This window comes from Coregonus lavaretus (genome assembly GCF_964263955.1).
Source record: "Coregonus lavaretus genome assembly, chromosome: 4".
Lineage (NCBI taxonomy): Eukaryota > Metazoa > Chordata > Actinopteri > Salmoniformes > Salmonidae > Coregonus > Coregonus lavaretus.
Genome location: NC_139991.1, coordinates 18501302 through 18527626, shown reverse-complemented (window position 1 = coordinate 18527626; position 26325 = coordinate 18501302). Strand labels below are relative to the sequence as shown.

Here is a 26325-nt window from a genome sequence, read left to right as displayed (position 1 = left end):
ATCGCGATTAACTACAGAATTTAATGTGATTAAGCGCGATTAATTATTCTCATCGTTTGACAGCACTAATATATATTTATTTATTTATTCAAATATGAATATCATACAGTGAACACCTAAGCCTATAGGCCTTTGCATGCAATGCCCTCATACATTTAGCGCTCAAATCTCTGACAGCTGAACTGTGAGGTGGACAATTATTGTTATAGGAAAGTAGCCTAAACCTCTCCCAAAAAATAGGCTATAGTTTTGCATATGCTACACATCGAAACACAAGACATTGCGTTTTTGTAATTTGTTAAAGGATGTTTTTACAGAAACGTAAATGTGGCTCATTTGGCCATCACTTGTTTAGTGATGGCGCTGGCTGCGCCAGGTTGCATCTGAATGCATATGGATGTCCATTACATTTCTTAAATGTCCAGTAAATTAAAATCTTCCCTGTCATGTTGTCCGGTGCCAAATTTTCCTAAAGGAAACTCTGAAATGGCATATTGTTTGTATGAAGATTTTAGAATATTCACATGAAAATCTGTTGCCAATTGAATGGAAACCTAGCTTTAGACACCCTAAAGACTCTGGCAAGTGCGCTAGTCCAGTGTCACTTTGATTATGCCTGCACATCATGGTTCACCAGCAGCCCGAAACATCCAAAGATAAGCTACCAGCCAAACAAGCTTGTAAGAATTGTACTTAAACTCTCCCCTCATACTCATCTGGAGGTTGAGCATATCTCTGTAATGTGTCTGTAGCTATGTAATTGCATATGTATTTATTTACAAAATAGGGACCACAATGGAAATAAGTCCCCGACATTATTGTGCAATCCCGGTCACTTTTGTGAATTTTTTTTACTGACAAATAAAATCAATCACTCAATCAATCCAAACTGTACAGCGACCAGATGATGAATGGAAAAAGACATTGGTTACAAATGTTGTGATGTGACTTACTTTAATGTATGACTGTTATTTATCGAATCACCTAACTATGTTTAATTGTCACTCGATTAAATTAATTATGTAACAATTAACTCATAAGGAATTTGGGGCATCACGGAATAAGTTGTTTAATGTGTTACCATCTCCCGATTTATACTCTTAGAAGATATGTTATATATTGATAACAGTCACTTATCAAATAATTACCTCTTATCGGTCTCATTCTGAACATCGCATAATCCTTGAACCTGCAAGAGCCCTAACCTTATTGATGAATCAGCAATACACAAATTGGCTTAATTATTAATTTACTAACTAACTAAATAATAACACAATACAAACACACATAGGTTATTGATTACTAACGTAATACAATGAAAAATAGGTCCCTAGTGGACTGGACTAACAATCGCATGACTGCTTGGGTAGAAGGAGGGTCAGAGTGGAAGGGAGAGACAGAGATTCAAACTATCGTGGTTCCTTTGGAGACTATGCTCACAGTAATCATAATACTTATGCACCCTAATAACGCTCATTCGGATTAGAAATACAACATGTATTTACGTGTAGCTGTCCTCGATAGTTGAGTTGATGATGTAGGACTCTGGTTTGCCCACCAGAGATCCCAATGTCCTTGGTAGAGTTTCTGGTCATAGTGCTGGTTAGAATGGCTACTTCAGATGTACCAACGGTTGTCGGAGAGGGATTGTCCTTCCCACTTCATGTCTTTAGCGAAAGTTCTCTAGACGACTATACATGCCAGCTGCAGACTGAAATGATAAGGTCTAGTGCATTGTCTTCTTCTTCACCACGTGTAGAGGTTGAGAGTTTCAGAGTTTCTCCATTTCAAACGTGTGGATTAACGTCTCACGTTTTCTGGTCTTTCTGGTCTTGTAGAAATTCAACCATTTTGTAACGTTTAGCTCACGCTTCACGTCTGCTGGTCTAAAGGTTGATTTGTTTTACAGTTAAAGTTATTACTTGATACCATCCTTAATGACATCACAAAATAATATACAACATGACATGATTATTCTTTAGATCCCCACTGACCATTTCCCACATTCTTTTAAGTAGGAATATTGTTTCACTATCCACTTTTGGATGTTGGAGTCTTGGCGGGAAGACTTCCTTTGTCTCACAGGGAAATTCTTTCTTCCCATACTAGAGACCAAAAGGAGTACATTTCTGCAAACAATTTATGACCGGCTGTTAAGTCATAAAACTGGCCCCCAGGAAAGGGGGTGTTCAAACATTTGCCTAGCAGGAATGTTTGATCCTCAACCCATGAGGTCAAGTCATGACACAAAACACCATAAAGTTGAATGACATTCGGAGATTGTCAAGCCAACTCTTCAATACTGGCTAAGCCTAAAAGGTAGGGAGAGATGTATTTTCTGTTTGTGGAGAATAATAATAAGCCATTTAGCAGACGCTTTTATCCAAAGCGACTTACAGTCATGCGTGCATACATTATAATTTTTTTGTGTATGGGTGGTCCCGGGGATCGAACCCATTACCTTGGCGTTACAAGTGCCGTGCTCTACCAGCTGAGCTACAGAGGACCACCTCTACACATATGACATAGTCTGTTTATTGTGGTGTTGAAAGCGCAAACCATGATATTGAAGTGCCCAAAGTCAGTATGCTTTGTTTATTGGTTGTGTGGTGCATTGGCACAGAAACCGGTTGGTGGAAAATTCGTTGCCTATACACTTTATATAATTTTATATAATTATAAATATGGCATCAAAATGTTAAATCTGATTTCCCCCTAGCTGATCATTGTCTGCAGCCGGCTCTGATCATAGTGTAATGAAACAGGCAGGAAGAGCGACCACCACAGACGAGCTCAGTGAACCTTCAACCTTCTGGCCAGTAGCCCTCCGTGGCATCAACTGTGCCACAAAATCATGCTGAAGTGGCAAAGTCGATATCCATGTTTATAAATTGTGGGTTCGATTCCCACGGGGGGCCAGTATGAAAAATGTATGCACTCACTAACTGTATGTCGCTCTGGATAAGAGCATCTGCTAAATGACTAAAATGTAAAATGTAAATGTAATAAACACAGGGTCGCTACAGCTACTGTTTGTGGTTGTAAACATTATTTTGAGTTAATTCTATGAGGGGAGAGGGTGTTCAATGTATTTTACTGTACAAGGGGAGGGTAGTGTGAAAATATTTGTTGCTCTGGTGAGGGGGGGTGCATTCTTTTACATTTACGTCATTTAGCAGACGCTCTTATCCAGAGCGACTTACAGTTAGTGAATACATATATATATATTTTTTTTTCATACTGGCCCCCCGTGGGAATCAAACCCACAACCCTGGCGTTGCAAACGCCATGCTCTATCAACTGAGCTACATCCCTGCCGGCCATTACCTCCCCTACCCTGGACGACGCTGGACCAATTGTGCACCGCCCACTTTTAATGACACCTTGAGTCGGACCAGCACCTCCCCCACAGTACATTTTGATCTGTCCCTTAGCGTTTCATGTTTTGGTAGTTTGTTTAAGCTCTTCAAGTTTGTTTCGACTTGAATAAACTGGGCACTGAGTGTCACAAGTGAGTGCCAAAAAAATAAGTGGAATTGTTATCAAAATAAATAGGTTCTCACATTTTCCTAGAGGGAAAAATAACATTAGTTTCATTTGTATTGAGCACTGCTGAAATGGTAACCCAAGCACAGTTAACTTTTCACTGGTCTTAGATGTTATTAACAACCAATGTTGTTCATCCATTTTGTAACATGTCGAAGTGCATGAGCTCACTCACCCCTTGGCAATACTATTCTTTATCTTATTATTCCCATTCCCACAGTAGTTGGACATCCCAAGACAGCCATCCCGCCTCCATTTAACGCTCATATACCCTGAGATCTCCCATAAAATATAGAGGTTAAATAAATATCTGAGCAACTTTCGAACAAATCCACTAAGGCAAGCTGTATTTTCTATCACAGGTTGACGTTTATTGTCATGAATCTTCCCCTGGAGGCAGAACTGAGAGATTTCTACTAGATGGGCAAGCTGCAAAGTCAAAATTTGCTATATCGTAAAGATTTATGAAAACAAAAATGTGCTTTTTGGTCTTAATTTAAGGTTAGGGTTAGGCATTAGGGTTAGCAGTGTGGTTAAGATTAGGGTTAGGTTTAAAATCAGATTGTATGACTGTGCCTGTGCCAGCCAGTGACCACTATGAAGAGCTGCCTCCAAGGCAACATTCATGGCAGTAAATGCCCACCTGCATTTTCATTAAGCTTGTTTTGGTGCGAGCTGATCATAAGGTTAAATGTGCCTGAAATGAATGAATTTGGATCAAGAAAGTGGAGAAAATCTAATATTCAAAAAAACCCACAGGCGATATCCACTGGTGCATTTTGTTATCCTAACAAAATACTCAAGCCTTGGCTCACTAACTGCTGTATTCAAATCTAAAGTCAAGGTTGGATTCACTTGCTTTGAGAGGGACAAGAAAGCTATGAATGGGTCATGCCAATATGCAGGTGAGGAAATCCTGACCATTATGGGTCAACAATGAGAGAATCAGAATCACCTTAATTCGCCAAGTACATTCACACATGGTGAGAAGGTGCTGCCGGCAATAGACAATATACAAACAGAATAAAGTCCAAATAGACATCATACAAAATATAGAATATCGGAACACTAACAATAAAACTCTGGAGTAAAGGCTGATTAGTGGGAATGTACAATTTACAGAGGGGATATATCTACAGTGCATTCGGAAAGTATTCAGACCCCTTGACTTATTCCACATTCTGTTACGTTACAGCCTTATTCTAAAATGGATTACATAATTTTTTCCCCTCATCAATCTACACACAATACCCCATAATTACAAAGCAAAAACAGGTTTTCAGAAATTTTAGCAAATTTATAAAAAACAAAAAAAAGGAAATATCACATTTGGATAGGTATTCAGACCCTTTACTCAGTACTTTGTTGAAGCAACTTTGGCAGCGATTACAGCCTTGAGTCTTCTTGGGTATGATGCTACAAGCTTGGCACACCTGTATTTGGGGAGTTTCTCCCATTCTTCTCTGCAGATCCTCTCAAGCTCTGTCAGGTTGGATGGGGAGCGTCTCTCCAGAGATGTTCGATCGGGTTCAAGTGCTTAGGGTCGTTGACCTGTTGGAAGGTAAACCTTCTCCCCAGTCTGAGGTCCTGAGTGCTATGGAGTAGGTTTTCATCAAGGATCTCTCTGTGCTTTGCTCCGTTCATCTTTCCCTCGATCCTGACTAGTCCCTGCCGCTGAAAAACATCCCCACAGAATGATACTGCCACCACCATGCTTCACCAGAGGGATGGTGCCAGGTTTCCTCCAGACGTGACGCTTGGCATTCAGGCCAAAGAGTTCAATCTTGGTTTCATCAGACCAGAGAATCTTTAGGAGCCTTTTGTCAAACTCCAAGTGGGCTGTCATGTGCCTTTTACTGAGGAGTGGCTTCCGTCTGGCCACTCTACCATAAAGGCCTGATTGGTGGAGTGCTGCAGAGATGGTTGTCCTTCCGGAAGGTTCTCCCATCTCCACAGAGGAACTCTGGAGCTCTGTCAGAGTGACCATAGGGTTCTTGGTCACCTCCCTGACCAAGGCCCTTCTCCCCCGATAGCTCAGTTTGGCCGGGCAGCCAGCTCTAGGAAGAGTCTTGGTGGTTCCAAACTTCTTCCATTTAATAATGATGGAGGCCACTGTGTTCTTGGGGACCTTTAATGCTGCAAAAATGTTTTGGTACCCTTCTCCAGATCTGTGCCTCGACACAATCCTGTCTCTGAGTTCTACGGACAATTCCTTCGACCTCATGGCTTGGTTTTTGCTCTGACATGCACTGTCAACTGTGGGACCTTATATAGACAGGTGTGTGCCTTTCCAAATCATGTCCAATCAATAGAATTTACCACAGGTGGACTCCAATCAAGTTGTAGACACATCTCAAGGATGATCAATGGAAACAGGATGCACCTGAGCTCAATTTCGAGTATCATAGCAAAGTGTCTGAATACTTATGTAAATAAGGTGTTTCTGTTTATTATTTTTATAAATTTTCTAAAAACCAGTTTTTGCTTTGTCATTATGGGGTATTGTGTGTAGATTGATGAGGAAAATTTTTCATTTAATCCATTTTAGAATAAGGTTATAACGTAACAAAAATGTGGAAAAAGTCAAGGGGTCTGAATACTTTCCGAGTGCACTGTACAGTCGTGGTCAAAAGTTTTGAGAATGACACAAATACAAATTTTCACAAAGTCTGCTGCCTCAGTTTTGATGATGGCAATTTGCATATACTCCAGAATGTCATGAAGAGTGATCAGATGAATTGCAATTAATTGCAAAGTCCCTCTTTGCCATGAAAATGAACTTAATCCCAAAAAAACATTTCCACTGCATTTCAGCCCTGCCACAAAAGAACCAGCTGCCATCATGTCAGTGATTCTCTCGTTAACACAGGTGAGAGTGTTGACGAGGACAAGGCTGGAGATCACTCTGTCATGCTGATTGAGTTAGAATAACAGACTGGAAGCTTTAAAAGGAGGGTGGTGCTTGAAATCATTGTTCTTCCTCTGTTAACCATGGTTACCTGCAAGGAAACACGTGCCGTCATCATTGCTTTGCACAAAAAGGGCTTCACAGGCAAGGATATTGCTGCTAGTAAGAACTTCAAGGAAAGAGGTTCAATTGTTGTGAAGAAGGCGTCAAGGCGCCAAAAAAAGTCCAGCAAGCGCCAGGACCGTCTCCTAAAGTTGATTCAGCTGCGGGATCGGGGCACCACCAGTGCAGAGCTTGCTCAGGAATGGCAGCAGGCGGGTGTGAGTGCATCTGCACGCACAGTGAGGCGAAGACTTTTGGAGGATGGCCTGGTGTCAAGAAGGGCAGCAAAGAAGCCACTTCTCTCCAGGAAAAACATCAGGGACAGACTGATATTCTGCAAAAGGTACAGGGATTGGACTGCTGAGGACTGGGGTAAAGTCATTTTCTCTGATGAATCCCCTTTCCGATTGTTTGGGGCATCCGGAAAACACCTTGTCCGGAGAAGACAAGGTGAGCGCTACCATCAGTCCTGTGTCATGCCAACAGTAAAGCATCCTGAGACCATTCATGCTTCTCAGCCAAGGGAGTGGGCTCACTCACAATTTTGCCTAAGAACACAGCCATGAATAAAGAATGGTACCAACACATACTCCGAGAGCAACTTCTCCCAACCATGCCTTTTCCAGCATGATGGAGCACCTTGCCATAAGGCAAAAGTGATAACTAAGTGGCTCTGGGAACAAAACATCGACATTTTGGGTCCATGGCCAGGAAACTCCCCAGACCTTTATCCCATTGAGAACTTGTGGTCGATCCTCAAGAGGCGGGTGGACAAACAAAAACCCACAAATTCTGACAAACTCCAAGCATTGATTATGCAAGAATGGGCTGCCATCAGTCAGGATGTGGCCCAGAAGTTAATTGACAGCATGCCAGGGCGGATTGCAGAGGTCTTGAAAAAGAAGGGTCAACACTGCAAATATTGACTCTTTGCATAAACTTAATGTAATTGTCAATAAAAGCTATATATATACAGTGCATATACAGTGTGCGGAGGTGAACATAGTGCAAATGCAGTATAGTGCGGATTACTATTTGTGGTCATTGATGACAAGGTTCAGTAATCGGGCCAATGCAAAATCACTTAACCCTCCCGTTGTCCTAGGGTCAAAATGACCCGCCACTGTGTTGAACCAACTTTCTTTAATTTTTATATTTTTTGGATCATTTGTGAGAAGGAGGCAGTGATACTTTCTTTAAAGTCTCACTGCCTCCTTCTCACAAATGATCCCAAAAATATAAAAATTAAAGAAAGTTGGTTCAACACAGTGGCGGGTCATTTTGACCCTAGGACAACGGGAGGGTTAATCCCTATGAGCCTGATGGCAGGTTGATGAGGGCCACAGCATGGGGAAAGAAACTGTTCAGGTGGCGGGCAGTTTTGGTCTTGATTGACCTAAACCGTCTGCCAGATCGGAGTCTTTGAAATATGGGGTGTCCGGGGTGAGCGATGATCTTATCTGCACGCTTCCTTGTCCTGTAGGCAGTGGTGGAAAAAGTACCCAATTGTCATACTTGAGTAAAAGTATAGATACCTTAATAGAAAATGACTCAAGTAAAAGTGAAAGTCACCCAGTAAAATACTACTTGAGTAAAAGTCTCAAAGTATTTGGTTTTAAATATACTTAAGTATCAAAAGTAAATTGAATTGCTAAAATATACTTAAGTATCAAAAGTAAAAAGTAAAAGTATAAATCATTTCAAATTCCTTATATTAAGCAAAGCAGACGGCACCATTTTCTTGTTTAAAAAATGTACGGATAGCCAGGGGCACACTCCAACACTCAGACATTATTTACAAAAGATGCATTTGTGTTTAGTGAGTCCGCCAGAACATAGGCAGTAGGGATGACCACGTGTTCTCTTGCTAAGTGCGTGAATTTCACAATTTTCTTGTTCTGCTAAGCATTCAAAAATGTAACGAGTACTATGGTTTGTCAGGGAAAATGTATGGAGTAGGAAGTTCAACATTTTCTTTAGGAATTTAGTGAAGTAAAACTAGAAGTTGTAAAAAATATAAATAGTAAAGTATAGTACAGATAACCCAAAAAACGACTTAAGTAGTACTTTTAAGTATTTTTACTTAAGTACTTTACATCACTGCCTGTAGGCGTGCAGGTCCTTGATGGAGGGCAGGTGACAGCCGATAACCTTCTCCGCAGACCGGACGATGCACTGCAGGTTGTCCTTGCAGCTGGCAGACGCCGATCCAAACAAGAAGGTGATAGAAAAGGTGAGGATGGACTCAATGATGGACGTGTAGAACCAAACCAGAATTGTCTGAGAGAGTTTGGGTTTTCTCAGCTGGCGCAGACAGTACATCCTGTGTCGAGCCTTCTTGGTCACTACTGTGATGTTGTACTCCGACTTGAGGTTGTGGGGGATGATGGTCCCCAGGAATTTGAATGACTTGGCTGTGTTGACAGCTGAGCCATCAATCTCGAGGGTGAGACCCTCATTGTGTCTTCCTGTATTATACTTATGCTAAAATGTTTATTCTATTCTACTGAGCCATTTACTTTATGTATTCTTATCTTAGCCATGTAATCTCCATAGCCAAACATTGGCAGTAGAACGGCACCACACTGCCAGGTCTCTGACTTCCTCCCTATAGGCTGTCTCTTAGTTGCCGGTGATCAGGCCTACCGCCGTTGTGTCGTCAGCAAACTTAATGATGGTGTTGGAGTCGTGCTTGGCCACGCAGTCGTGGGTGAACAAGGAGTACAGGAGGGGACTAAGCACGCACCCCTGAGGGGCCCCCGTGTTGAGGATCAGCGTGGCAGATGTGTTGTTGCCTACCCTTACCACCTGGGGGCGGCCCGTCAGGAAGTCCAGGATCCAGTTGCAGAGAGAGGTGTATATTCCCAGCATAATTAGCTTAGTGATATGTTTTGTGGGTGCTATGGTGTTGAACGTTGAGCTGTAGTCAATGAACAGCATTCTCACATAGGTGTTCCTTTTGTCCAGGTGGGAAAGGGCAGTGTGGAGTGCGAATGTGTCATCTGTCGATCTGTTGGGGCGGTATGCGAATTGGAGTGGGTCTAGGGTTTCCGGGATGATGGTGTTGATGTGAGCCATGACCAGCTTTTCAAAGCACTTCATGGATACAGACGTGAGTGCTACGGGGCGGTAGTCATTTAGGCAGGTTACCTTGGCGTTCTTGGGCACAGGGACTATGGTGGTCTGCTTGAAACATGTAGGTATTACAGACTCGGTCAGCGAGAGGTTGAAAATGTCAGTGAAGACACTTGCCAGTTAGTCCGCGCATGCTCTGAGTACACGTCCTGGTAATCTGCCTTTTGAATGTTGACCTGTTTAAAGGTCTTGCTCATATTGGCTACGGAGAGCATGATCACACAGTTGTCTGGAACAGATGGTGCTCTCATGTATGCTTCAGTGTTGCTTGCCTCGAAGCGAGCATACAAGGCATTTAGCCCATCTGGTAGGGTCGCATCACTGGGTAGCTCGGGGCTGGGTTTCCTTTTGTAGTCCGTAATAGTTTTCAAACCCTGCCACATGTGAAGAGAAATCTTAACGCTACAGCATACAATGACATTCTAGACGATTCTGTGCTTCCAACTTTATGGCAACAGTTTGGGGAAGGCCCTTTCCTGTTTAAGCACGACAATGCCCCCGTGCACAAAGCGAGGTCCATACAGAAATGGTTTGTCGAGGTCAGTGTGGAAGAATTTGACTGGTCTGCACAGAGCCCTGACCTCAGCCCCATCGAACACCTTTGGGATGAATTGGAACGCTGACTGCAAGCCAGGCCTAATCGCCCAACATCAGCCCCCGACCTCACTAATGCGCTTGTGGCTGAATGGAAGCAAGTCCCCGCAGCAATGTTCCAACATCCAGTGGAAAGCCTTCCCAGAAGAATAGAGGTTGTTATAGCAGCAAATGGGGGACCAACTCCATATTAATGCCCATGATTTTGGAATGAGATGTTCATCAAGCAGGTGTCCACATACTTTTGGTCATGTAGTGTACGTTCAGTTGAGTGGCCATTGAAAGTGGCCATTGACCAGCAGGATTAAGATGATAGGAAGTGTACCGGTCAAGCTCTGAAGGGTTTTGGTTTGTCTTCAGTGAACATGTCACTGAGGAAAAAAATATATGTGTTACACACCTCCCTCAAATGACTGAAGAAAGCGCTGCTTTAGAGCAGGGAAAAGCCAAATTGCACACAACATAAACCCTCGTGTTGCTTATCGTCGGTATCTTCGAAAAACCTTGTATGTCCATATTTGGCTATTTTTTCCTTTTTACATAGATTGAAAGTAATCATTCCCCTCCATGTGCTGTCAAAGTTTCATGACTCTAAGACCAATCAAAGTCCTTCATAATATCTTGGAAACTTACATGACTACACCACTGTTTTTTCAATTGCTGAAAAGTTAACTGTTTCGGGGTACAAAGTTATCCAGACACCGACTTTATGCAGGATTGTTGTTTTTGCTGGGTAGGCTGTTCTAATGGGGCTTGTGTGCAGGAGAGATTCAGCCACTTCTGGTACAATTAAACAAAAATGTTGTCTTTATTATTAAAAGCCAAAAGTTTTCATCAGCCTTCATGATCGTTTTTTAAAAATAATATACTGTATGCATGAGCAGAGCAACTGCATGTAAAGTGAGGGCCAGTCTAATCAATCAAGACTTGGGCCCCAATTCAATCCAAATGAATTATGACATTAATGTTTTACCTATGCCCACTGTTCATCAGTGTGATTCAAAAGGCTTACCTCTTCTGCATGGACATCACACAGTTTGTTGCCAGATAGCAGTTTATTTTTCAAGCTCTTGTTCTGCAAATAAAAAATAAATAAAAAGGTGGTATTAGTTAAGAGTTGATGAGAGAAAATCATTGATAACATGTAGTAATGAAGCTTGCACTGCTTTTCTGTTTTATCCGCAGTGACAAATGTAATTATATTAGATGATCATACAAGCCAGTTTCGATTAATCAGGCCTAAGTATTGACCCCAGAACACATTTACAACAGTAAATGAGTTAATCAATTATTTAATTAGCTAATCCAGAGCCTATTCTTCAACACAAGCAACACAACTGAGCATTGAATAATCACTCATGAACATGAATCAATAGAAACTGCTGATAGCATGAGAGAGACATATACAGGTGCACTATTGTACATCTGTAGCTTAATTGTTCCTTCACTCACACAGATGCATTAGAACAACATGTGCAGGGACACAACACAGAGCAGTGGTGCTGACTGACTGGCATGCAGTAAGATCTGAGAGGTGGCCTTACAAAGCACAGGTTTTCTGTACCAGGGAATAGCCCTCTTCCTAAGAATTGCTACATTGGAGGCGTTCTATGTTGGTCATAGAAATATAAAAAAAAATTGGTTCCAATTTTGGTTCCATGCACTTTATCATAACTGTCCCTATGCATAACTATGCATGTACACTACATTATCAAAAGTATGTGGACACCTGCTCGTCGAACATCTCATTCCAAAATTATGGGCATTAATATGGAGTTGGTCCCCCCTTTGCTGTTATAACAGCCTCCACTCTTCTGGGAAGGCTTTCTACTAGATGTTGGAACATTGCTGCGTGAATTTGCTTCCATTCAGCCACAAGAGCATTAGTGAGGTCAGGCACTGATGTTTGGCGATTAGGCCTGGCTCGCAGTCAGCGTTCCAATTCATCCCAAAGGTGTTCGATGGGGTTGAGGTCAGGGCTCTGTGCAGGCCAGTCAAGTTCTTCCACACCGATCTCGACAAATCATTTCTGTATGGACTTTGCTTCGTGCACAGGGGCATTGTCATGCTGAAACAGGAAAGGGCCTTCCCCAAACTGTTGTCACAACGTTGGAAGCACAGAATCGTCTATAATGTTATTGTATGCTGTAGCATTAAGATTTCCCTTCACTGGAACTAAGGGGCCTAGCCCGAACCATTAAAAACCGTCCCAGACCATTATTCCTCATCCACCAAACTTTACAGTTGCCGCTATGCATTCAGGCAGGTAGCATTCTCCTGGCATCTGCCAAACTCAAATTAGTCCGTCGGACTGCCAGATGGTGAAGCGAGCTTTACACCACTCCAGCCGACGCTTGGCATTGTACATGGTGATCTTAGGCCCCATTTCATGAAGCGCCTGACGAACAGTTCTTGTGCTGACGTTGCTTCCAGAGGCAGTTTGGAACTCGGTAGTCAGTGTTACAACCGAGGACAGACAATTTTTACGCGCTACGCGCTTCAGCACTCTGCGATCCTGTTCTGTAAGCTTGTGTGGCCTAACTCTTCGGACTGAGCCGCTGTTGCGCCTAGACATTTCCACTTCACAATAACAGCACTTAAAGTTGACCGGGGCAGCTCTAGCAGGGCAGAAATTTGACAAACTGACTTGTTGGAAAGGTGGCATCCTATGACGGTGCGACGTTGAAAATTACTGAGCTCTTCAGTAAGGCCATTCTACTGCCAATGTTTGTCTATGGAGATTGCATGGTGGTGTGCTCAATTTTATTCACCTGTCAGCAACGGGTGTGGCTGAAATAGCCGAATCCGCTCATTTGAAGGAGTGTCCACATACTTATGTATATAGATTGTACATGGTACTGTAGTTACATAGGCAGGTACCTATTTGCATGTAATTACAGTGTAGGCAAGCACAGCTCAAGTTTAATTTGGTAAGGACCAATAGCATATCGCTTTTTTTTTTCTTTTTCTTTTTATATCTCTCTCTCCCTCTTTTCTCTTTCTCTCTATGAAACGCACACACGCTCTCTCACACACAGAGTTAATGAGGTGGAATGACAGCACTATGTGATTCAATGAGCTAGAATTGACCGGGCATCCAGTCCAGACACTTGCGCCTCCTCTCCTTTCTAAAGAAAGGGCACTGTGGCTGGAAGAAATGGCAGCTGTCATACAAGGTGACGTGTGCCTGCCCGAGAACAGACCCACAGTGAAATGTTGATCCAGTAGAGCTCATATGTCATGGTGTATTATGCTAAATGAGATCCAGTGAACCGCAAATGTCATAATATGTTATGCACCAAGTGTTGCCACATTGGGAGCCATGCGAGAACTTAAAAAAAGTGTGCGAGACATTACTGATTATGATCATGCTTTCGTCTACATTTATTGTTTGCACTTAAGGCGCAATATCATTTTATTTTATTTGTATGTATCCTTTTGTTTATTTAACAAGGACGTCCCTTGGGATGATAATCATTTTTTTTAGGGAGAACTGAATGAATGGCATGCCTATGTATTTTCCCCGGCTTCTACTCTCTTTTTATTTCTCTCTCTCCCCTCTCCAGGACAGGGAACCCTCTGAAAATCAGTATGTCTACTGAGAAGGGCTCAAGTTCTTTTAATTGCTAGTTTATTGTTTATTTTTAATTATTTTTTCCCTGTATAAATAAATGTAGACATATTTTTGTTTGACCTTTTAAGCTGTTCAGTGTGGTTATGTACTGGTCATCAAGCAAGCAATGCAGCATGACTATTGTAAAGCACAACTAAGACATGCCATTAATAAGTCCTTTAGGGGGGGTGTCTGTCAAAACTATTCTGACAACTTTGTGAATGGGGGGTAGATAGAGGACCACCTCTTCAGTGAATTAAAGGGATAATTCAGGATTTTGGCAATGAACTCGCGGATACCACTTTTATGTCTCTGCGTGTAGTTTGAAGGAAGTTGCTAACTAGCGTTAGCTCAATTGCTAACTAGTGTTAGCGCAATGACTGGAAGTCTATGGTAAAGGCCCCGTGTAGCTCAGTTGGTAGAGCATGGCGCTTGCAACGCCAGGGTTGTGGGTTCGATTCCCACGGGGGCCAGTATGAAAAATGTATGCACTCACTTAACTGTAAGTCACTCTGGATAAGAGTGTCTGCTAAATGACTAAAATGTCAATGCTAGTAGATACCATAAACTTCAAGTCAGTGCACTAATGCTAGTTAGCACTGGAGCGCAAAACTATCTCTAACTTCCTTCATACTGGATGCAGAGACATAAATATTGTATCCATGAGCTCTGACTCTGGGGAAGTAGATAAAGGGCTTCATTTCCAAAATCCCGAAGTATTCCTTTAAGGTTTCATACACAATATGACAAATTCTATGATCAGATTTGACAATTGGGGTCCTTTCATTTGGACCTTTTATTATAATTCGCTACAATGACAAAGTTTGACGGTCAGGGAATCCAGGCTAATCAGCAAAACATTGCTGCGGAAATGCCTCATGGTATCGCTCTCCAACTTGTTAAAGTTGCAGGTGCAGATGCTCGCTAGCTGATGATTGGACGTGTCACCCTCATCTAAATGGTCACCAATAAAAGCATCTGGCAGACCATACTAAACTTCCATTGACCCTAAGGACTCTTCATACCCTGTTTCTACCAGTCAGAGTGATCTCCTTCACACTCACTGCAAAGAGTTTGAGCAGCTTATGGATCAGCTGTCTCCTACAGAAGCTCCACTCTTATAGACTGTCATATCACAGCAGAAATGTTGTCTGTGTCGATCGCTCAATCATTCTCTAGCCTTAATCCCAAAATGCACATCCTTAGCCCTAAAAGTAAATTATAGAAGATGAGTTTACACCGAAATGCAGCCATAAAGGTTTTCTGGTGACATGATCGATTGAAACTGATACTTGGAAGGACTGATGTGAAAGGAGCATGGTTTGTAAATTATTGCAACAAAGAGTTATCTGCAAATGCAAATGACCGTATCATACCCACCGACACCATATTTTAATTCTGTTGCAGTGAACAATCGATCCAAACTCGAGTCGTAGTTTTAAAAAGTTTTTAAAGTCGAAAAAGAACAAGAACAAGAACAAGACCTCTATGGGCTAATATTTTATTCAAAAAGGAAAAACATGTAGCTTAGCTAAGGTCTGATTCTAATTGGAGAGGAAAGCTTCTAACCTTGTAAGGGAATTGGCGGAGTCAAGGTCTTTACAAAGAGCTCATCAGAGCACCGGATCAAGTGGAAACCCAGAGGTCTGAGTGTCCTGTCTTTATGGCAGACATGATTATACTCTTAACAGATCACTTAACAAATCAGGCAGTCTCTGAGAGAAATATAAAATGGTCCCACTTTACACTAAGGGGTGGTTTCCCGGACACAGATTAAGCCTAATCCTGAACTAAAACGCACATTTATCTATTGATGCTTTATAGTGCATGCGTAATCTGCATCTGGGAAACCACCTCTGTGTGCAGACAGTGTAGGCAATACATAGTTTGCCACAAAAATCATTAATAAGAGGAGAAGCTCCTGGCCCTGATGGCCTTCAACGCCAGACCTTTCTAGCTACAGTATCAACAGGGGCCCTGCCTACAGAGTTTAAATAAGGAAGTGTCCCTGATATTGAGGAAAAGCAAGGCTCAATAGGAATCAGCATCTGCAAGGCCCCATATTACTTATTAATGTGCCCAGTGAGATTCTATCCAGAATGGTTGGCAAACAGAATGGGGACGTAAACAGTTCATTCCATCCCCATTCAGATGTGTGTCATTGCGAGGGGTACTCTCTTTCAATGCTGATTACATGTTCTATGTGTAAGTTAATATTGACTCCAGACTCGACTGAGAGGCCTTATTATATCAGCTGATGACATTGAATGGAAGTATTTACTTATTGCCTAGTGCCACTTTGGGCTTTGTGATAACTTGAATGTCAAATGGACTCAAATTATCTATCAATCATTTCCAGGTCTAGGGTGTTAAATTAGGCCTGCTCCCCCTCTGGTAATAGGGACAGAAGCGCAAGCCAGGGTGGCCCACTATCTACTCTCCTATTTGCATATTGATCTCGAGCCCCTTGCTGATTCAAAAAAAAATATATATATATACAGTGGGGGAAAAAAGTATTTAGTCAGCCACCAATTGTGCATGTTCTCCCACTTAAAAAGATGAGAGAGGCCTGTAATTTTCATCATAGATACACGTCAACTATGACAGACAAATTGAGAAAAAAATATCCAGAAAATCACATTGTAGGATTTGTTATGAATTTATTTGCAAATTATGGTGGAAAATAAGTATTTGGTCACCTACAAACAAGCAAGATTTCTGGCTCTCACAGACCTGTAACTTCTTCTTTAAGAGGCTCCTCTGTCCCCCACTTGTTACCTGTATTAATGGCACCTGTTTGAACTTGTTATCAGTATAAAAGACACCTGTCCACAACCTCAAACAGTCACACTCCAAACTCCACTATGGCCAAGACCAAAGAGCTGTCATAGGACACCAGAAACAAAATTGTAGACCTGCACCAGGCTGGGAAGACTGAATCTGCAATAGGTAAGCAGCTTGGTTTGAAGAAATCAACTGTGGGAGCAATTATTAGGAAATGGAAGACATACAAGACCACTGATAATCTCCCTCGATCTGGGGCTCCACGCAAGATCTCACCCCGTGGGGTCAAAATGATCACAAGAACGGTGAGCAAAAATCCCAGAACCACACGGGGAGCCCTAGTGAATGACCTGCAGAGAGCTGGGACCAAAGTAACAAAGCCTACCATCAGTAACACACTACGCCGCCAGGGACTCAAATCCTGCAGTGCCAGACGTGTCTCCCTGCTTAAGCCAGTACATGTCCAGGCCCGTCTGAAGTTTGCTAGAGTGCATTTGGATGATCCAGAAGAGGATTGGGAGAATGTCATATGGTCAGATGAAACCAAAATAGAACTTTTTGGTAAAAACTCAACTTGTCGTGTTTGGAGGACAAAGAATGCTGAGTTGCATCCAAAGAACACCATACCTACTGTGAAGCATGGGGGTGGAAACATCATGCTTTGGGGCTGTTTTCTGCAAAGGGACCAGGACGACTGATCCGTGTAAAGGAAAGAATGAATGGGGCCATGTATCGTGAGATTTTGAGTGAAAACCTCCTTCCATCAGCAAAGGCATTGAAGATGAAACGTGGCTGGGTCTTTCAGCATGACAATGATCCCAAACACACCGCCCGGGCAACGAAGGAGTGGCTTCGTAAGAAGCATTTCAAGGTTCTGGAGTGGCCTAGCCAGTCTCCAGATCTCAACCCCATAGAAAATCTTTGGAGGGAGTTGAAAGTCTGTGTTGCCCAGCAACAGCCCCAAAACATCACTGCTCTAGAGGAGATCTGCATGGAGGAATGGGCCAAAATACCAGCAACAGTGTGTGAAAACCTTGTGAAGACTTACAGAAAACGTTTGACCTGTGTCATTGCCAACAAAGGGTATATAACAAAGTATTGAGAAACTTTTGTTATTGACCAAAAACTTTTTTTCCACCATAATTTGCAAATAAATTCATTAAAAATCCTACAATGTGATTTTCTGGATTTATTTTTCTCATTTTGTCTGTCATAGTTGACGTGTACCTATGATGAAAATTACAGGCCTCTCTCATCTTTTTAAGTGGGAGAACTTGCACAATTGGTGGCTGACTAAATACTTTTTTTCCCCACTGTATATTAGGTACTGCCGAAAATTAGGGAATGAAAAATAGTAGCCACAACCCAGTTATCTATGCAGATGACATTTCATTAATTATAACAAGACTGGGAGGATATCTCTCTGCTCTGTACTGTAATTGATTTTAAAAAACGTCTTTCAGCAATTTCCCCAGAGTTAAGATACATCCTAATAAGACTGAGGAAGTTCTGTTATTATACGGTTATTTTAGAGATCCATTTATTTAAGCCTTTAGAAAGTCAATGCCAATGGTTTGTCACAATGAGATTAGAATGTATCTGAAATCTAAGCAAACTACTTCCATCTAACCTCAGTGGCATTGCAGAGAGTGTAGTGAAAGCGATAAGACTGGACAAATGACATATATTGTGTGATAAGATATAACATAACTCGGATACCTCTCTGACCTACTCAGTAGGAATGCACAAGAGATGAAACCTCTGTATCTAGTGAAAAAAGACACCCAGAGATATTTTTCATGATACATCTGGTGTAGGATATAGCCAAGACTTGAAATGTCAAAGCTACATCCGTCAAAGTAGTTCTCAGACCACTATCCACTACTGATGACCCCTCTGTATCAAGCTACAAAGACACTCAAATCTGGAGAGATAGATCTGGCACAGGAAAAGCCAAGACTTAAAATGTCAACGCTACAGCGACCAACTGATAGGGGAGCGCTGGCCCTGCATAATGTACTTTCAAAGTGTTCACAGAGCCCATTTCCAGTGCTTCTGACTGCCAGCAGAAATCTCAGAGGTTCTGCCCAAATACAACTTCAATGAACTGTGTAAAACATTTTCAATGGTAAGTCTCCCAAAGACAAATGTTTATTCTGAGCCTGATTAAAGTACAATTCGACTCCCTCCCACATAGGTCAGACTACCGGAAACTTTATGTTGGCATAGTGATTGGTGTGATTCTGTGCCTTGCAAGTATTTATAAAGACATGATCGAGGATTTATACTGAACAAAAATATAAAGCAACATGTAAAGTGTTGGTCCCATGTTTCATGAGCTGAAATAAAAGATCCCAGAAATGTTCCATACGCACAAAAAGCTTATTTCTCCAAAATGGTGTGCATACATTTGTTTACATCCCTGTTAGTGAGCATTTCTCCTTTGTCAAGATAATCCATCCACCTGACAGGTGTGGCATATCAAGAAGCCGATTAAACAGCATGATCATTACACAGGTGCACCTTGTTCTGGGGACAATAAAAGGCCACTTAAAAGGGTCGCTTATCTTGCCTCTAGAGTTTGTTCTGAGAGTTTGGTGTGTAGTCAGAACAGACCCGTTGGCTATATTCACACACCCCTGCATAGTACTTCCCCGTTTTTGGTTGAGTAGAGCTAATAATCTCACAGAATGTTCTCTGACCTCCCTCAGGCAGTGTGAACTCTACCTCTCACCTGACTGTTTTATTGAATATTGTGGTAGCTTCTCATTTCTTTACCTGGGCTCTATCATGCTGCACCTATGAAGAGGTCCAGAGCTACTATGCAGCTGTGGTGGAACATCTTCCAAACCGTCGTGACTCCATTCGTGATTGATTACTTTCTTCTCCTCTGCCCTGGGGCATTTGCCTTTAAGCTATAGGATTTTGTGCCAGCCACGCTGCAGCCAGTAACTACCCACTGCCCCCGGGTTAGCCAATTAGAAGGTCCCACGACACCAGCCCAGTTCAAGGCCCAGAGGCTCTGACGAATTCAGCGCATCCAGTGGTATTAGTGCTTATAATAGGCCTCTCCACCAATTTATATAATTAAACGCTGACAGTATAAGGCCCTCAGTTGCCTATGGCTATCTGTGACCTTTGCAATCCAAAATGACAACATCATATAGATTTAGAAAAAAGGATATCAAAACCCATTACTAGTTCACGTGATGTGATGTCGATGAACATAGATATCATATGATATGATTGTCATTAACATAACGTTTACAGGTCATGGTGATCATGAATTAGGAATGAGTCAGCCATTGGCAGTAGGTGGGGAGAACAAAAGTACCTCCTGTTGCAGGTCCTTGATTATTTTGGTCTTTTTCTCCATCTCCATCTTGAGGAACTTGATCTGTAGGCGAAAGAAAGAAAATTAAGGACATATGTTTTCTTACAGACTGTCAATTTCTTACAGACTGTTTCTTACAGACTGTTTCTTACAGACTGTCAATTTCATCTAAATTGTGACATTTATCATGAAGGTAGTAACTATCATCAACCATGCCAGCTGTTCCTGCCTGCACTGGATTTCATCCTACTGTATGTTGTTGATGTTGTTGCTCTATCTTCAAATCAGATCTATACATCCCAAGGTCAAACAACTTTAAACAATTCTCTGCCTTTAAAGCAGACTTCCTGCTAATGCTACAAGTACCTCCATATGGTTCTATTACACATTAATTACTCCTATTTGAGTCCGCTTCTAAAGATTTACAAAAACACATATAAAACAATGTAAAATATTATGATTCACTGCTGGTTTTGACAACGATTTATCGTAAATGTGTGTATCTAGAATAGGTGAGTTAACTGTTGGTGTGGTTGCTGTTTCTCATATTGGAGGCATTTATGCCCGCGGTGGTTGACAGACTATTTTCCACTGTGTGATTAATTTAATAGCCCATATGCTCATTGTGTCAGAGTGATAACTTTGTTTATCGCAATCCCTTTATCGCAAGCTTGGCATGTCTCTGTAGTGCAGCCATTCCTCGTGACCTGTATTTAACGAGCAGTCAGGCCTCAAACGGCTGATGCAGATGGCAGAGGATTACATCGATATTCCGATTCTGCTTTCTGTTTCACCTCTGCGACAAAGGATTCTAAGGGAAATGTTGTCCTTCAATGAGGTCATTGAGATTGTCCCAGGGAGGAAGGGGAGAGAATTCATGGCCCAGATGACCTCAGCTCTGAAGGCACCCGGGGGACTGTAAACTAGGGCTAGGCGGTTGACACACTAATAACATCACAGTTCATGTTGGTGCATTTGGAGTTCATGCCTCTACCCATGGGTACGTCGATAACACATCCCAGCACAACGTTCCCTTTGGGTTGTGGCACGACACACTGAAATGATGGATATAAAATATAAAACTTTAGCATGCTACATTGTTAAGATTTGACATTTTGAATTGTGTTATTACAGTATAATTCATTCATACGACTTACTGATTAAATCAGAGCAATAAGCCTGAGCAATGTTGTAGAGCTTTTTGTGTTTCCAGAGCTATTATACAATTAAACTGTATATTGCAATGCACAGCATTTGCAACTAGTGTTACAAGTATGATGCCATATTTGTTATGATAGCGATGAAATAACCAGGTCAATCTTTTTCATCATGTTGTAATACTTTTTTGGAATGGCATGCCTCCAACTGGGAAATTCAATCATCCATTTTTGTGTGTGGTTTATCTATTGAAGTTTGTGTACCTATTTTCTTGACCTACCTAAGGTTGTTTATCTTTTGAAGTTAGTTTAAAGGCAGCGTCACTATTTAAATTTACTGATGCCAGTTTTGTAGACTAGTCATCCAGAGGTAATACAATTGGATCTGTGTTTTATTGACAGGCACCACAGAACCTTTTTGCTAAGACATTTATGGGTTTCGGGCGTCTAGTGTTGTTGCTACTGTCTTGTATAGTGTACCATTCATTAATGATTGGTTGTCATTTTGTTTGAGAATTCATGAAAGGTGGGCCTAATATTTAACTATGAAGAGCAACTTACACACTGAAGTAGCAGAAATCCTGGGGGACCATGCGCCCGTCATCTCACATCTACAGTGCATTTGGAAAGTATTCAGACCCCTTGACTTTCTCCACATTTTGTTATGTTACAGCCTTCTTCTAAAATTGATTAAATTGCTTTATTCCCTCATCAATCTACACACAATACCCCATAATGACAAAGCAAAAACAGGTTTTTATAAATTTTTGAACATTTATTAAAATTATAAAAATGGAAATATCACATTTACATAAGTATTCAGACCCTTTATCCAGTACTTTGTTGAAGCACCTTTGGCAGAGATTACAGTCTCAAGTCTTCTTGGGTATGACGCTACAAGCTTGGCACACCTGTATTTTGGGAGTTTCTCTCATTCTTCTCTGCAGATCCTCTCAAGCTCTGTCAGGTTGGATGGGGAGCGTCGCTGCACAGCTATTTTCAGGTCTCTCCAGAGATGTTAGATCGGGTTCAAGTCCGGGCTCTGGCTGGGCCACTCAAGGACATTCAGAGACTTGTCCCAAAGCCACTCCGAAGCCACTCCTGCATTGTCTTGGCAGTGTGCTTAGGGTCGTTGTCCTGTTGGAAGGTGAACCTTCGCCCCAGTCTGAGGTCCTGAGCACTCTGGAGCAGGTCTTCATCTAGGATCTCTCACTCCTTTCATCTTTCCTTCGATCCTGACTAGTCTCCCAGTCCCTGCCGCTGAAAAACATCCTCACAGCATGATGCTGCCACCACCATGCTTCACTGTAGGGATGGTGGCAAGTTTCCTCCAGACGTGACGCTTGGCATTCATGCCGAAGAGTTCAATCTTGGTTTCGTCAGACCAGAGAATCTTGTTTCTCATGGTCTGAGAGTTCTTCAGGTGCCTTTTGGCAAACTCCAAGTGGGCTGTCGTGCCTTTTACTGAGGAGTGGCTTCCGTCTGGCAACTCTACCATAAAGGCCTGATTGGTGGAATGCTGCAGAGATGGTTGTCCTTCTGGAAGGTTCTCCCATCTCCACAGAGGAACTCTGACCAAGGCCCTTCTCCCCCGATTGCTTAGTTTGGCCGGGTGGCCAGTCTTGGTGGTTCCAAACTTCTTCCATTGAAGAATGATGGAGGCTACTGTGTTCTTGTGGACCTTCAATGCTGCAGACATTTTTTGGTACCCTTCCCCAGATCTGTGCCTCGACACAATCCTGTCTCGGAGCTCTACGGATAATTCCTTCGACCTCATGGCTTGATTTTTGCTCTGTGGGACCTTATATCGACATGTCCAATCAAGTTGTAGAAACATCTCAAGGATGATCAATGGAAACAGGATGCACCTGAGCTCAATTTCGAGTCTCATAGCAAAGGGTCTGAATACTTATGTAAATAAGGTGTATATATATTTTTTTTTTATACGCCTGCAAAACAATTCTAGAAACCTGTTTTCGCTTTGTCATTATGGGGTATTGTGTGTAGATTGATGAGGAAAAAAATGAATTTAATCAATTTTAGAATAAAGCTGTAACGTAACAACATTTGGTAAAAGTCAAGGGGTCTGAATACTTTCCGAATGCACTGTATGTCTAAATTGTATTCATTTAGTAAATAAATAATTTTGACAGTAACCCTCCTTTTTAATTTCCACATGTAGCAAGCAAAGTGTTTGTGTTGTCCAATCTACATGGTAGTAGGTGAGTCAGAAAGACAATATCGTTTTCATGCATCTAGTTAGCCTATTTCTCAGCGGCGCCGGTGGCAGCCTGCCTCGGCCTCCTCACCTAATTGGCTATCAAGTTTTAAAAAAGTTATGTGAATCAGGTCAGACTCGGATGGAGAGTGAGTGCGTTGTTTAAGATGGATAAACAAAAGTCAAGACCAAAAAAGCTTTATCTGATCAAGCTCGAACCACATCAGCAAAGCTACCACCTCGACTGACGAAACACCATTGCAGGTGGAAGCTAGTAGGCCTACTTATGCCGCAGCTAGCACTAGCAGCCTCCCAGTCCCGACAGAGACCTCACTGCCCGAGCCCAGAAATCACAGTGGCCTTGCTCCACCTCATCTTCCTGCCCTTGAGAATATTGACAGTTCCTCTAGTGAGGGTGCCGGCCTTCCTCCTCCTCCTCCTCCTCCTCCTCCTCCTCCTCCTCCTCCTCCTCCTCTCCCAGAAAACCAAGCTGACGACTGCCAGAGACCCAGCAGTGCTCATGAGTGTTCTGTGAACACTGGTAAGCCTACGAGTGATGAGACGGATCGCCCCGACAGCGTGGAGTCCGAGTTCCAATGTGTAATATAAATAGACTACCAGCTAAATACTGTATATAGCTATAGATAGGCTAGTAGGCTAGACCAGGGTTTCCCAAACTCGGTCCTGAGTGCACGTTTTGGTTTTTGCCATAGCACTACACAGCTGATTCAAATAATCAAAGCTTGATAATGTGTTGGTTATTTTAATCAGCTGTGTAGTGCTAGGGCAAAAACCAAAACATGCACCCAGGGGGGACTCCAGGACCGAGTTCGGGAAACCCTGGGCTAGACTGCATTGTCTGCATAATGAAACAATCCCTAGTAAGCAATTGTTTTGAAGGTGGACTGATTGTATTATTTGGGATCAATAGACTGGTTTTACGAAGCACAAACTTTCAATCCAAGCTGCGAGAGAGCGTGAGGATGGCTAAGGTAGGCTAAAGGCCTACAGGACAGCTGTATATTCTTACATGTTTTATTGGTTACTGATTAGTATGCTCTTGCATTCAAAAATCATTTTACAATCTGCAATGTTTGAATTTCCCACTTTAATTACTTAACAAGCAAATACATTATTGCCGCCAGCCTGCATTCTAAATAGCAGCATTGCGACACCGTAGGCCTATAGCTTTGTAAAAAACATAAACGGTAGGCTTAACATGAGAAAATGACGACCAAATAAACATGTACAGTGGGGAAAAAAAGTATTTAGTCAGCCACCAATTGTGAAAGTTCTCCCACTTAAAAAGATGAGAGAGGCCTGTAATTTTCATCATAGGTACACGTCAACTACGACAGACAAAATGAGAGAAAAAAATACAGAAAATCACATTGTAGGATTTTTAATGAATTTATTTGCAAATTATGGTGGAAATACTTTGTTATATACCCTTTGTTGGCAATGACACAGGTCAAACGTTTTCATACACTGTTGCTGGTATTTTGGCCCATTCCTCCATGCAGATCTCCTCTAGAGCAGTGATGTTTTGGGGCTGTCGCTGGGCAACACAGACTTTCAATTCCCTCCAAACATTTTCTATGGGGTTGAGATCTGGAGACTGGCTAGGCCACTCCAGGACCTTGAAATGCTTCTTACGAAGCCACTCCTTCGTTGCCCGGGCGGTGTGTTTGGGATCATTGTCATGCTGAAAGACCCAGCCACGTTTCATCTTCAATGCCCTTGCTGATGGAAGGAGGTTTTCACTCAAAATCTCACGGTACATGGCTCCATTCATTCTTTCCTTTACACGGATCAGTCGTCCTGGTCCCTTTGCAGAAAAACAGCCCCAAAGCATGATGTTTCCACCCCCATGCTTCACAGTAGGTATGGTGTTCTTTGGATGCAACTCAGCATTCTTTGTCCTCCAAACACGACGAGTTGAGTTTTTGCCAAAAAGTTATATTTTGGTTTCATCTGACCATATGACATTCTCCCAATCCTCTTCTGGATCATCCAAATGCACTCTAGCAAACTTCAGATGGGCCTGGACATGTACTGGCTTAAGCAGGGGGACACGTCTGGCACTGCAGGATTTGAGTCCCTGGCGGCGTAGTGTGTTACTGATGGTAGGCTTTGTTACTTTGGTCCCAGCTCTCTGCAGGTCATTCACTAGTTCCCCCCGTGTGGTTCTGGGATTTTTGCTCACCGTTCTTGTGATCATTTTGACCCCACGGGGTGAGATCTTGCGTGGAGCCCCAGATCGAGGGAGATTATCAGTGGTCTTGTATGTCTTCCATTACCTAATAATTGCTCCCACAGTTGATTTCTTCAAACCAAGCTGCTTACCTATTGCAGATTCAGTCTTCCCAGCCTGGTGCAGGTCTACAATTTTGTTTCTGGTGTCCTTTGACAGCTCTTTGGTCTTGGCCATAGTGGAGTTTGGAGTGTGACTGTTTGAGGTTGTGGACAGGTGTCTTTTATACTGATAACAAGTTCAAACAGGTGCCATTAATACAGGTAACGAGTGGAGGACAGAGGAGCCTCTTAAAGAAGAAGTTACAGGTCTGTGAGAGCCAGAAATCTTGCTTGTTTGTAGGTGACCAAATACTTATTTTCCACCATAATTTGCAAATTAATTCATTAAAAATCCTACAATGTGACTTTCTGGAGAAAAAAAATAGTTGACGTGTACCTATGATGAAAATTACAGGCCTCTCTCATCTTTTTAAGTGGGAGAACTTGCACAATTGGTGGCTGACTAAATACTTTTTTTTCCCCACTGTACCCATTAAAGCAAAGCTACAGGCTACTTCAAATACTAGCACCACATCATCTGATAGCCTAAAATTGTAGGGGGGGTAGGGGCAAACTTCGACTTTGTGGGGGGTCCAGAGAAACTGTGCTACGCCAGTGAATTTACACAAGGTTGTGAAC

The 26325-nt window shown here is 42.3% G+C and overlaps 1 protein-coding gene across 1 annotated transcript in view; it reads right to left on the bottom strand.

Annotated features, from left to right (window-relative positions):
• The window catches only part of LOC311128064 (leucine zipper protein 2-like), a 200337-nt gene that overhangs the window by 70760 nt on the left and 103252 nt on the right, over positions 1-26325 (bottom strand). Inside the window, exons 5-6 of the mRNA XM_084160020.1 lie at positions 20017-20079; positions 11298-11360 (exon numbers count right to left, since the gene is read on the bottom strand). Coding sequence (XP_084016146.1) covers positions 11298-11360; positions 20017-20079 — 126 coding nt within the window. The remainder of the gene's footprint in view (positions 1-11297; positions 11361-20016; positions 20080-26325) is intronic.